The following is a 13051-nucleotide window of genomic DNA, read 5'->3' as shown; positions in this document are numbered from 1 at the left end:
CTCGTTACTTGGCCCGAAATACCCATCTTTGTTCCCACCCGGAACCGAAAGATCCGGCAGGAAGTGGAGGAATAAAGCAGAGAAAACGTAATATCCCGAAGTGGTAGAGAAAATTCGAGACAAGTGAGGCTCGTCCAGACGCTTATTGCGACTCCTTTTTATCCCTTTCCCCCCTACCTACTCGTGCCACTTCCGTGCACACACTTGGCCCTTTAAACTTCCGGTCGGCCGAAGATTCCGCGATAAGTGGCCGAGGCCGGCTTAAACTCCGGTAATAAGTTCGGCAATAAGTTTCATGGAAAGTTTCCGGCCTGGACCACACTCTGACACGCTGTGGCCGCGAAAGAGTGGGACGGAGGAACGGAGAAACGAGGAATTCCAAGCGAAATTGCGAGCGTCCCGACGCCACCAATCCCGCAATAAGCTCTCGTTACACGTTAAGGAGGACACCTCTTTTTCTCGTCCCGAAACCAACCAGCCTTTGCTTTCTCTTTCACCCTCTTACACTTCCTCCTTCCTTCTCTCTCTCTCTTTTTCCGTCGCCTTTGGAAGGGGAGATTCATTGAATGGACAATTTCTCGCGACGCTTTCCTTCCACGGGAAATTATTTCTTCGCGCAGATCTTTTTTATTCCACGACGGCGTGAAGGCTCTTTGATTGCGAGTTTTGGACTTTTGGCTGGCCTGAACAGAGCCGCTCGTTTCGTCCCAACGGTGATTTTTGCTCGTTTCCACTCGAGTTCCTTTTCCCTTTTTCCCTTCGAGCAGGAAAAGGTGGAGATTTATGGGGAGGTGAGAAAAGGAACGACCAACGCCGGAGAATTATGGTTTTTTAATGAGCGCCGGTTAACGCGTGTTCGAGGAAGCCTCCTGTTTTTTACCAGATTCTCGCAGCTTTTTAAAAACCTTTGTTTTTTTTTTTTTTGTTTTTCTCGAGTGAACGAATAATCTCGGAAAAGGGGGAGTATCGAATATTTTAGTGGGTAACTATCTCAAGAAGGAGGATTATTAAAAATAGAATTCTTCTCCCCCCTGGTTATGGTTTATCAGGAATGAAAGTTACCTACTTATCTGCTTTCCCGCGAGCAGCCAAGTTTGCGTTATTAAATTTTCCGCGCGGAACTTTGAATCCCCTGTACTCCATTATTAAAAGTATCCTCTGGTTTTCTTGCATTTCATTAAGGAAACGTCGATAATCTCCGCGAACCGTTTCGTTCCAACCGAGAAATCGCCGATAAATGGAATATTTTTCGAGAGACATACGATACACAGGGTAGGGAATAATATGCCCGCGATTTTCAAAAGTTTCTCGAACCTGCACGCGTGATACGTTTAATTTGACCGATCGAAAGGGTGAAGCGGCCTCGCTGGCATTTTTTGTTTCACCTCGTGCCACTCGTCGACCAATCGAGCTGCAATAATTACCATCGACCTACATCATTAGCCTGTGGCCACAATTAGCGTTAGGTCGTTCGCGGTATCGCGAATTCCAATGGAACTGGATTTTCTGCCTTCGCGAAAAATTCCAACCACTCGAGTGGCACACATACACATACGTAAGTTATTCGCGCGTGAAAATTGTCCAGAGACGTTTCTGAATTTATTTATTCACCAACTCAAGATTGCGAAAGAAGAAGAGAGAGAAAACAATCTCACAGCTAATTTACTGAATTTCCTTTCTCGAGAAAAATTCTACCTAATCTTACTAGTCTAATTCAATTTATCCTATGAAAAACGAAACCAAGAGTTGCGTCAAAAAATTGCAAATTTTTTAAATACCCACGAAATAAATTAGGAATACTTTTCCCGCAGTTTTTCCTCCGTGACAAACTGATCGATACGTATTAGTGGTAAGTCGTGTCGGAACCGTTTCGTTCGAGTATAAAATATCAGGGACACGGTCTTATTCCGCGCAATTATTCCCTCTAAATACCGGTTATCTTTTCCACGCGCTGCACCGCCGGGCGGGCAGAAAATTCACGAACGGGGAAACCCCTCGGTAAACAAAATTATGCCAGTGAAGTCGGAAGGTTAGGTGGCAAGGGTCGGCTGGCAGCCTTGCGACGCCAGTTAACTTTTAATCAGATGCAAATTACGCGCTAATTACCGCGCGACCGTCGTATTAATTAGCCTGGCCTGCTTGGAAAAGTTCCTTAGCTCGTGCGAGCTTTTCCTGGACATCCGCTGTTTCGTTTCTTCCGCAATCGGCTTTCACGGTGAAAAAAGCACCGTTTTCTCTCTCGCACGTTCTCCATTACAAAAGAATTATCTACGCAAATTATAGCTTGTGCAGTTTTCTTTTATAGCTATTGTTCCGCGGCATACCCACGAGATCTTGGCCTTCCCTTTGTCATGATTTTGACCGTATTGAATAGCACGGGTGGGTAGCAATTTGTACAAGGGACAACATCCGAAGTGCAAATTGCAAGCACGTTTATGACACGCAAGCCAGTAAAGTCGTTTTTGAGAGTCGCTTTATTTTTATCCTGCAATTGTATTTCTTCGAGTTTCTTCGTCCTCGACGACTAATTGCATGTGCCATAAACGTGAATTTCCAAAGGGTCATCGAGACCGGGCCCAGTGACCGTCGACCAGGTCAAGCCGCAGGATCCAAGCCAAATTTCCCACATAACGTCTTCCACCTCCCCTGACACCACCTCTCCTGCCTGTGTCGGCGGATCTATCACCTGATTGGTAAAAATACGTACCAATCAGGTGACAAGACCGGCTCACGAATTTCCTTCGACGCAGAAATTCGTGAGGCAGTTCAGTTCACCATCAGACCGCAAAGAGAAACATCATAATCTCTTGTTCAACGCACACCAATCCATCTTTCAACTGCTTCATTAAAATAGTCTACTACATTATTTCTTCATTATCACACCCCTAATATCCTTATAGCCTTAAACAGTCGTAAGGACATACGCGAGCATAGACAAACGCGTATTCTCGTCAGAAACAGCTATTTTATCTCTGCACTTTTTCTACTTCTCATCGGAAGATTCTCGAGCTGAGAAAACAGTTGCGAATCCTCTCAGTTGAGGGTTAAAAGATTCAGCGATGAAAAATTGAATACTTGTTACTTTTGGCAATCTTCTCTGGGAAGATCGAAAGTTCTCCAAGCTGATTTTTGCACCTAAGTAGACTTTATACGTGGGAAAATGAAGATCTTCCGCTTTCTCTGAAGTAAACGTTCCCTTCCAAACTGTCTTAAAAATTCTCTCCTTTCACGATTTATTTTTAATCGAACGAAACGTCTTCTAGAAATATGAAACGAATCCTCTCCGCGTGTAGTAACGTGTTTTCTCCCGGTACTTCCACTCTTGCAACCTTTCCAGCGTTTTTGTATTCGTCGATAAAGCCTCGCGATAAAACGCTGAACTTCTTCACTGACATTTCACGCGAGGAACGATAAACTCGACGAATTAAAACCCTTCTTCCGCCTTTCAACAGCTTCGAATCGGACTTTGCCCCGATAAATGCAGACGAACGCTTCCGGTTATGGATCGCAGTTGTTGCCTCGTAAAATCTACGCGTGAATCGCCGAAGAACGTTCGATCGAGGAAATGTTCTCGAGATATTTCGTTATTCCCTCCGGTTGCTGTTTTTCACATGTTTCCCACAAATCTAGTGCCTTCTATCGATAAGGAAGATTATTTCACCGCGAATAAATATCGCGTACACGCGATTAATTGAGAGATTTCGTCGGAAGTAGCGTTATCACGGTGATTAATCTCGGTCTATAGGCAATTAATTTTACACTCGGCAGCTCTGATTACCCTAAACGAGCTAATAATACAACGTTCGATTTGTAATCACCGGAGGAGCACCGTGGAAAAAGTTACAGCATAGGTGATATACGGTGTTAATTGAAATGATATTTTGCGGGAAGTTTGCTGATAAAGCGAATCGTAATACGAATTTCCAGGCGAACTAACGCGAGGCTAATGCATTTCGGTATTCCGCGGAATTTTAATTCGCAACTTTGCAAAAGTTTCGAATGTAGGACAGAGGGAACATGCGAAAAGTTGACCAAGTATCGTGATTCCGGATAATCTTGTTCAAAATTAGCCGGTGAGATGAGAATTCTTCGGCGAGAATCATCGGTGCTTTCTCACAAATTTTCAGTCTTCGAGGATAATATTATTATTATCGAAAATTTCCGGGAAGAGTAATTGTTTCGATTCGACGGATGTTTCTTCGCCGTTATTTACATCCCCATCGAGACACAGCGGCGTGCACACTCGTTCGACGTCACTACATCCGTGGAATCCAGGCTTCCTGTACCTCAGCCATATTCCGCAAGAAAAGGTGCACACGTACGGGAAGGATTCCCCGGGGACGTCTTTTTTATTTATCGCCGTCGACTTGCACGATAGAACCGGGAATAGTTGGAAAGAAGGGGCAAAGAGAGAGGGAGAGACAGTTTCTTCTGTCTCTACCTATACTGTTTCTCCATAGCCAGTTGTGTTTTCTCGGGAAATCGTCTCCTTTTAAATTCCCACATCCCGCGGTGCTGCTTGTGTGAAGGAATCGTACGTGCTGTGTGGCCTTGAACGAGAAAAGATATTCGTAGAGGAACAAAGGGAAAAATCGGAGCAAGAGGAATTCTCCTTCTGTGCTGTCTCGATTTAATTCGATCGTGAGATCGTGGCGGAAATTTGAACGTTCGTAATTTCAAGTGTCTCGCGGTAGAATTGTGTTGTGAAGGTAATTTAGGGTATTGTGTCTAATCGTGGAAAACGTAGCCTCCAGGGAAGTGATTGAAACATTGTCAGCAAAGTATCGAAAGTTGTAGGCCACTTTCTCTTCTCTCTGTTTTCGCCTAATCTTCTCGGCACGTGCAGGTATAACACTATTATCGGCGAGTCTCAACGACGCCCTTCGACCAGGTAAAACGAGAAATTTCCCATGGGTTTCGTGATCGAATGGGAGTATCGCTTAATAGCGTTGCCACGTGAACGTTCTATATTCCGCCTTGTCTCACTCTATTCGACAAAGAAATACAAAATTGCGCTAACGATTGTGTCAATTTTTGCTCGCAGGTTTCCGCGAGAACAGCAAACTCTCCCCAACCATTTCTACTTCACCGACTTCGAGAGGCATACAGCTGAGATCGCGGCGTTCCACTTGGACAGGTAATCGAGTGTTCTATTTTTCATCGGTTTTATTAAAAAAAAAAATGAAAAAAAACGAACGAGTAAAAACACCGTATAGCCCCCTTCTTCTTCGATAACTCAACGTCTCCCTCTGTACAGTTTCTTTTTCCTTCTTCACGTGGGGTCAAATCGAGCGATTTGCTTTTCCAGACTGCTCGGATTCCGCAGAGCAATGCCAGTCACTGGTCGAACGTTGAACCTAACGACGGAGATTTATCAGATCGCCGACGGCGAGCTGCTGAAGACGTTCTTCGTCAGCCCCGCCGGTAATATCTGCTTCCACGGCAAGTGCAGTTATTACTGCGATACGGCGCACGCGATTTGCGGAAATCCGGACACCCTCGAAGGCAGCTTCGCCGCGTTTCTACCGGATAAATCGTTCGTGGCGAGGAAAGCATGGCGACATCCGTGGCGCAGGAGCTATCACAAGAGGAAGAAGGCTCAATGGGAGCACGGTGAGATTTCTTTTCGATCGTAATTTTGGCTGAACAGTAATGAAATTAGATTTTTACAGATGTTTCTTGTTTAAATTTTCACGATTGATATTTATAATAATACTACCGGTTAATTGGATATACCGAGTACGGTATTAACACATTAGTCATTCAGGGTTTTCACTTGAATACGGATGACGCGAAAATTGAGATTTTCGCATATCTGAAATAAATTTATAAAACGCTCGAAATGGTTCAATCCGTTAATTGGATATACCGAGTACGGTATTAACACATTAGTCATTCAGGGTTTTCACTTGAATACGTATGACGCGAAAATTGAGATTTTCGCATATCTGAAATAAATTTATAAAATGCTCGAAATGGTTCAATCTCTTGTAGCGTGTAACTAGTGCGCGCCAATAGAGAGTAAGTCACACCTAGACCCGCGCCAATAGCAAATAATATTAACACGCACCAATAGGGTGCGAGCGTAATTAGTAAATTAGGTACCTGAAGCGTGTACCGATAGGGCACTCTCCACGATCCGCGCACAGGAAAAGGGCGTATATAAGGACGCCCGAAAAATGGCAAAACAGGTAGTCCGGGACAGCGAACTGAGGAAACCCTGTACTCGATTTAACTAAACATTTAAACCAGCGAACTCTGTAACGACGAATAAATCTTGTTCAACACAACATTGCACGCTTACGATTGGTGTGTGGTTTGAGGACCAACGAACCCACACTGTCTTCAGAAACGCCGTAACAGATGTTGATATTATTATTAATATTAATTATTGTTTTGTGTTTTCCAGCGTAACGCGATCGAAAGAAAAGACGCAAAATCGCCCCAACTTCAATCTGTTAATATTCTTCCGGAGATTACTTACAAATATAAAAAATAAATGCACATTCTCCAGTAACAAAAATGATTTAAAATATCTTACTGTACATAAAATCAACTTTAAGTACACGTTAAAATTATTATTATCATCATTTCACATAGGGAGTAGCAAATTACATTTTACACTGGTCGACAGAAATATTTATATTCCTCGAATGAAATATAGTAAAAATATTCCGATATGGTGAAATACAATTACGGTTTAACCGGAAAAATACGTTGGAATTTTTCATAGAGCATGTTCAGTACGTAGCAAGAAATATGCCCTTTATAATGCATTTTGTTTGAAGTCGATACGTCCATTAGTTTCCGAAATATACGGCCCGATAGCGTAGCGCTCAAGATGAATGGCGGTCCAAGTTCCAGGAAAACGCCGTGACCCAGTTTCTTTTCCAGGAATTACGTACGCACGATTAGTAGTAGTAGTACTAGTAGTACAAAAAAACGCTGAATCAACGTCTGTCACTGACCGCTGCACAGGTGTTGGGTTTGGGGTAGGTCAGCGCGTGAGAGCGAGCGAGACAGAGATAGGCGTGTTATTAAAAATCGTACTCGTCTTCGCACGACGATATCTCGCGAACCAGACGTCGTATCTCGACGAAACAAAAACTGGTTTTAAAAGGAAGGTTCGCTGATTCTTACGGACCCACGTTTCTGCATATATCTTTTATAATTTTCGAGTTACACTTGTTCAAAGTTTTAGCAATATTTAATACACGTTTCGAGCGATCGTGCTGTTTTTCAGTTAAAAACGATTGTAGCAGATTTCGTTCGACAGTTTTCATACTGCGGATAGTAGCTGAAAATTGATATTTAGAAGTTCGAAGAAGCTTCTGTTGGCGAAGAGTACATTTTCGTGTGCAGCTCGTTGAATATTTGATCGCTCGGCGCTTTGAAAATTTAAAAGCTTGCGTAGCCCTCATAATCCATGCATAACTTGGTTGCATAATCCATCGGGCATCAAGGTTTCACGTATAGATGAAAAAAAGAGGGAAGGAAAAAAGAACACACGGTAACTTTTAAAAGTACTCGACGTTGAAACTTTTACGTATCGTGTCTCGATGTTTCGTAATATCGCCGTTGCACTTTGTACGAGACAACGTGGCTACATTTTCATCGGCAAAATTCATGGGAGAACGGAACTTCTGTTACGGGAAGTACGAAATATATAGAGAAATGTTTTTAATATTTTCGTTTCCTCAGACTCCGACTATTGTTCCTTCGTGAAGGAGATTCCGCCGTACAACGAGGGTCGAAGGTTACTCGATTTGATGGACATGGCTGTCCTGGACTTCCTCATGGGGAATATGGACAGACACCATTACGAAACCTTCAAGATCTTCGGGAACAACACGTTTCCTCTACACTTGGATCACGGCAGGGGCTTTGGCAGACCCTTCTACGACGAGATCTCCATTCTAGCCCCAATTCTACAGTGTTGCATGATCAGACAGAGCACTCTGAACACCCTTCTCAAGTAAGTTCTTTCTCCGTATCCCCGAGGAATTTTTTCCTAATTGATTTTCACAGTTTTCTCCGACTGTTCACCGGGTGTCTCGGACTTATCGTCTTATTTAAACGTATCCGCCCCAAAAATACACGAAATGTCAGTGAAAGTGCGTTGAAACCATATTTTTCCTAAGGTTCCACCGTTTCAATTTTTAACAAAATTCGGTCGTTTAATTAATTATTCGTCCAGGACATCGAATTTTTTAACATTAGGTTTACGGGACACGTGATTTTCGCGCATTTCGAATTTCACAAGGAAAATTGCATTTCTCTCCGTTTCGTAATCGCATAATTTCCTTTCTAAATTAATCCTCGGAAGGCGAATGGTTTTAGGCGAATGCAGGGTCATTTTGACCCATAGCAAAGTTTCTATTGTACACGGGTTCCAAGAATTTGCATACTTTCATCTATACATATTTTACATTTCTCTTGGTTATTTACATTGGACACATAAAATACGTGTACTTCCTGTACCAAGCGTGACTTTATCGCTGTTGAGTCAAAACGACCCTGCATTCGTCGTACGAGGGTTAGTAGTGTATAATATGTCGTCTTTAAATTTTTTAAATTGTTGTTTAAAGAAAACCTGCGGTGTCGTGTACAAGAAATATCCGTAAACCTAGCGTTAATAACGATACAATTTCGATCGCACGCACACACACACACACACACGTTCCCGTGCATTTTTCACCAGGCAAAAATATAGCAGGAAAAATAAACGAAAGCGTAAAGAATGAAGGAAACGACGTAGAGAGAATCGAGCAGTGTGCGGCTGACCGGAGAGACCACCATCGGTGTGGAATTCAATCTGCGAAACGGTTCAATTTTTATCGAGACAGTGGCAGGTGTCGTGCACCGTCCAGAGAAATACACGAAGAAGTTATCTACGAGAGAAAGTTGAACTTAGGCGGCTCGTAACGACAGCTTAAGCAGCGGTGTCGAACAAATCGATAATCGGTCTTTCAGGATCGGTCGTGCATCGTTCGCAATACACACGCCGTCGCGATACGTTGTACCTGGAACATGGAATACGTGTACGTGTGTGTGTGTGTATATATAGGTACGCGTGTCGACGAAATCCAGCTCTGTTGGAATTTATCGCGCCCGTAAAAAGCCTCGTCCCCGTGAATCCGCATCAAAGCGGAGATTCACGAGCGACGCTAGCGACGGCCAATTCTGGTAAAACGTTTCACTCCGAAATCCGCCTTATCCAGCCCCGAGGGCCACGGCTCGTAAAGTTTTCCCTCCGTTTTTCGAAATCCGCCGAGAGGCCAGGCCGTCCGGGGACCAACGCTCTGAATTGTAAATTCCCGACCCAGATCGATCCGCTCCGCCAAAACGAAACCGAACCCTCGATACAATCACCGCCGCAAACGTGTGGAATTAGAACGATAGGAAAGATCGACGAGATCTCTCGTTTCAGAACTGTGTGTGTGTGTGTCGCACTGTACGTTACGATCTAGGGAAATTAATAGGGGAAAGTGTGACTTACGAGTCGAACTGCTGGAAACGATGTGTGGAAATTGAAAGGACAAGCTTCGAGGGGTTTTTCTTTTTTTTAGGGGGGGGGCGAGAGAAAAGGGATTTGGGAACGTCAGCAACTTGTTGAAGGAATTATAAGATTCTGGAGGAAATGTTTTGGTACGATGTGTAACGAAGTTCTTTCTTTTTTTGTGGTGAAATGAAAGATACGATAAGTGATTTGTATACGATTTATTTTTCTGGCTATGCATCTAAGTCTCGGCTATTTACTGTTTTAGTACTGTATTAAGTAAGAGCAGCTGATGTACTGCAGATCGATTAAATTTGGCAATCTTTAGTTTTACGAATTAAATCGAAAATTCTTCCATCCGATGTGACGGTTTTTATCAGATCTTCGCCGAAATCTGCGGCACGAAACTGACTCGTTATTACACGACAAGGGGTTGAAATATCAAAATTTACGAATTTGTCAATTTTTTTAATTTTAATTAAATTTTTCGAGACGTTGTTTCGCGGTATTGTCCAACATGAAATTGTCAAAAATCATAAAATTGCATTGAGAACGATACATCTGCTCGGTACTGTACACGGAACACGTTTATTAGAGCGAAGTTTTCCAAGTTTCCCTGTCAGAAATGCTCAGATCGCGGCACAATGGGGAAATCGAATTTCCACTTGTAATAGATCGAAGTAATTCGAACAATAGGGGCGAATTGAACGCGGAAAATCGATAGTTTTGCCACGACAATGAGTTTGATCGGCGGTGCACTCGCGATTATTACCAGGGAAGATCGCCAGCTCGAGAGTGTCTTCTTCAATGAAATCGTGCTGGTCGTTGAAAGCGCATTAAAGAAGCCCACACGCTGTCCATTAAACCTGATATTATAGGATAATTGCATCCTGTGGCTACTACATCGCAGCTACTTCATCGTGTCAGTCATGGTTGCTTCTTTCATTATGACTTCGTTTTCATTCAGTTTACCATTCAACCAGCTCTCTTCTTCTTTTACACCGCGAGGCAATTAACTTTACAAATTGATATAATCGTTAATTAGCCTGGAATAAAGTATGTTCGTGGTCGTGTTCTTTCTGTTATTAAACAAGAATTTTCTTTTTTCTCTTCTCATGCGTAATGGTAAGTTAAATTCAAAGAGGAAGCTTCGCGGAGAGATAATGAAATGCGATACGTAATTGGAGATATTTTATGTTATTCGTGTGTCGGTGAGAAAAAAAAGATCGAACGAGATCGTTTTTAATTACCGTACAGTGTTATTAAATGCGATAAATCGAGAAGACGGAATTTCTGTGGGGGTTAGCGATTAGGTAAATAGAAGGGAACGTCGTTGTAGGATCATCAATATCTGGCTCGGAGACCATAATCGTTGAAATGGTATAAAAGCTATTCGATCAAGTCTTTATCCTTCTCTCGGCAGGGAGCAGCGTGCTTTCCTACGTTCCCCTGTGACATCGAGAAGTAGTCAGCCAGAAAAATACTTTTATCCGCGCGCTTCTTCGGGAATGTGTCCTTAAGTATACATATAAGTCCGTATGTACGGGGTGTCCTGTCAGGAAACCATTATACCGTTCTATTACGACCACCCAGCCAACTTTTCCTTCGCCCGACCTTTCTTTACTCAACTTCCATTCACTTTTCCACTTGTACGCAGAAGAAATAAAATACACGATTTTCGAATTCCTTTATTAGAGAAAAAGAAGAAAATTCTTTTATCTTAAACGTCTGAAACACTAAAAAGAAATCGCTTAATATTACGAAAAGAGACGAATATCTCTTATCTCTTCCGAAACGAGAGATCGCGATATTTCAGTTTCATCTGTGAAGCATGTAAATCTTACAGAACCATCCAACAACTATAAACAGCATCCGCGACACGTCGATACTTTATTCATTGCCTGTTCATTGCTACAGTAGATTTACAGTGTATGGCAGTAAAGAAATCTGTACGAAAAAGAGGATTTCCCAAGAGTCTACGAGATACTCGGAAGAAATTTCCATAGCTGTGGAAATAATCATTTCTTCTTCAACTTCGAACCGAAGAAACTGTCTGACGAAAAATATGGCGCGAAGCTCCCGCTGATGGACGATAAGACACGTGTCTTACCAGCTCGGCAAACTTCTAATTACGAGTATTTGCATTTTTATTGAAAAATTCCTGTCGCCTCTCGCGCCACCTCACTGATCAATTTGCCGTACAGAGGGACGGCGAGAGAGAGAGAGAGAGAGGTAGGGTCACGTTTTTTAATCTTTCGAGTCCCGACGACTTCTGCGCCCGTGGATTTGCATGTTTATTAAAAACGATCGAGTTACTTTGATTCTGTGAATATTGAAAAAATTTTCAAGGCTCTCGATCCGGGGCTCTCGGCGTTCTCCAAAGAGGATTTTAATTGACAGACCATATGCAAATTGTTAACCCGTGCCGAAAATGTAAATTCAGACGCTGCTCCGGCAGATTTATCTTCGAGATTTTCTTTCGAGCATTTTGGGACTCCCATAAGGATTTTCAAACATTCTCTCCGTCTCTTCGTCGCGAATTTTCTCTCCTTACTGTCTGCTGTTTTATTCGATACGATATTTCGTTTCTGCGAGGTTTACTTGGGCTTGTGACTCAGGTTCGAGGAATGTGTTTAGAACGAAATAATTGTAGTTTCTTTCTAATCTAGCTAAACTGATTTTAGAGCGTTATTCGACGCTGATTGTCGTTCCATATTCTTGGTTTTTTTTAGTATGCACTCTTTAAAGTTGAAACTAACTTAAAATTAACGCGCTTCGTCGAGTTACTCCTGCAAATATTTTCTTTCTTAGGCTTAGGCTGTCCTTATCTGTATCCACAAACTAGTCACCAACTTTTATCATTACTCACACTGGACTCTCAACTTTCTAGCTCTCCTCTCAACTCTCCTACACAGTCATAATCCAAATCTAATCTTCCTCGCACCCTTAAATAGCCCTATTTTTCCATCCTCGATTCACTCTCTTCTACCCAACGTCGATCTTTAATTTCTCCGATTTAAGTGTTACCCGAATGCCTGTCCTCTGTTTCGAGAAATTCAGGCAAAACCGGGCATCACAAAAACGCTCGCGATCCTACATTGTTTACCTTTCTTATAAGAATTTTTAATAATACGCTCTTATTAACCCTTTCATTGCTACTGGCGCCTATAGGCGTTTCGAAAATTTGCTCGCACTGCACTGTTGCAGCCTTTCGGTGCACTTTCACCTTAATTTTATCCTTACGCACTTTCGCCTTAATTTATAAACCGAATTCTAAAACAGTGCGGCCAAAACAACAAATTTTGCAGCCGTGGTTCAAAATTGACCGTCTGCCACACACGTTACGCGTTAAATCTGCCGCGGCGAAAGAGTTAAATAACGATCTACGCGTAGGATTTAGCGCTGAACAACAGTGCTCTGTATCATTTTACATAAAAAATTCTCTGTTCGAAAATCATTTTCTCCATTCGTCAAGACAACGTATAGTTGGGGCCACGATATAGCGAGGTCGTAAATTAAACTCTCAAGAATCGGCACCGATTGATGTTGCGG

The 13051-nt window shown here is 42.6% G+C and overlaps 1 protein-coding gene across 1 annotated transcript in view; it reads left to right on the top strand.

The window, feature by feature from the left end:
• The window catches only part of LOC108578908 (extracellular serine/threonine protein CG31145), a 67732-nt gene that overhangs the window by 52953 nt on the left and 1728 nt on the right, over positions 1–13051 (top strand). The window contains exons 4-6 of the mRNA XM_017942324.1: positions 5045–5137; positions 5309–5613; positions 7702–7975. Coding sequence (XP_017797813.1) covers positions 5045–5137; positions 5309–5613; positions 7702–7975 — 672 coding nt within the window. The remainder of the gene's footprint in view (positions 1–5044; positions 5138–5308; positions 5614–7701; positions 7976–13051) is intronic.

The sequence above is a fragment of the Habropoda laboriosa genome, unplaced genomic scaffold (assembly GCF_001263275.1).
Source record: "Habropoda laboriosa isolate 0110345459 unplaced genomic scaffold, ASM126327v1 scaffold62, whole genome shotgun sequence".
In the NCBI taxonomy this organism is placed as follows: Eukaryota; Metazoa; Arthropoda; class Insecta; order Hymenoptera; family Apidae; genus Habropoda; species Habropoda laboriosa.
The sequence above is the reverse complement of the archived record's forward strand: the minus strand, read 5'-3'. Positions and strand labels throughout refer to the sequence as shown.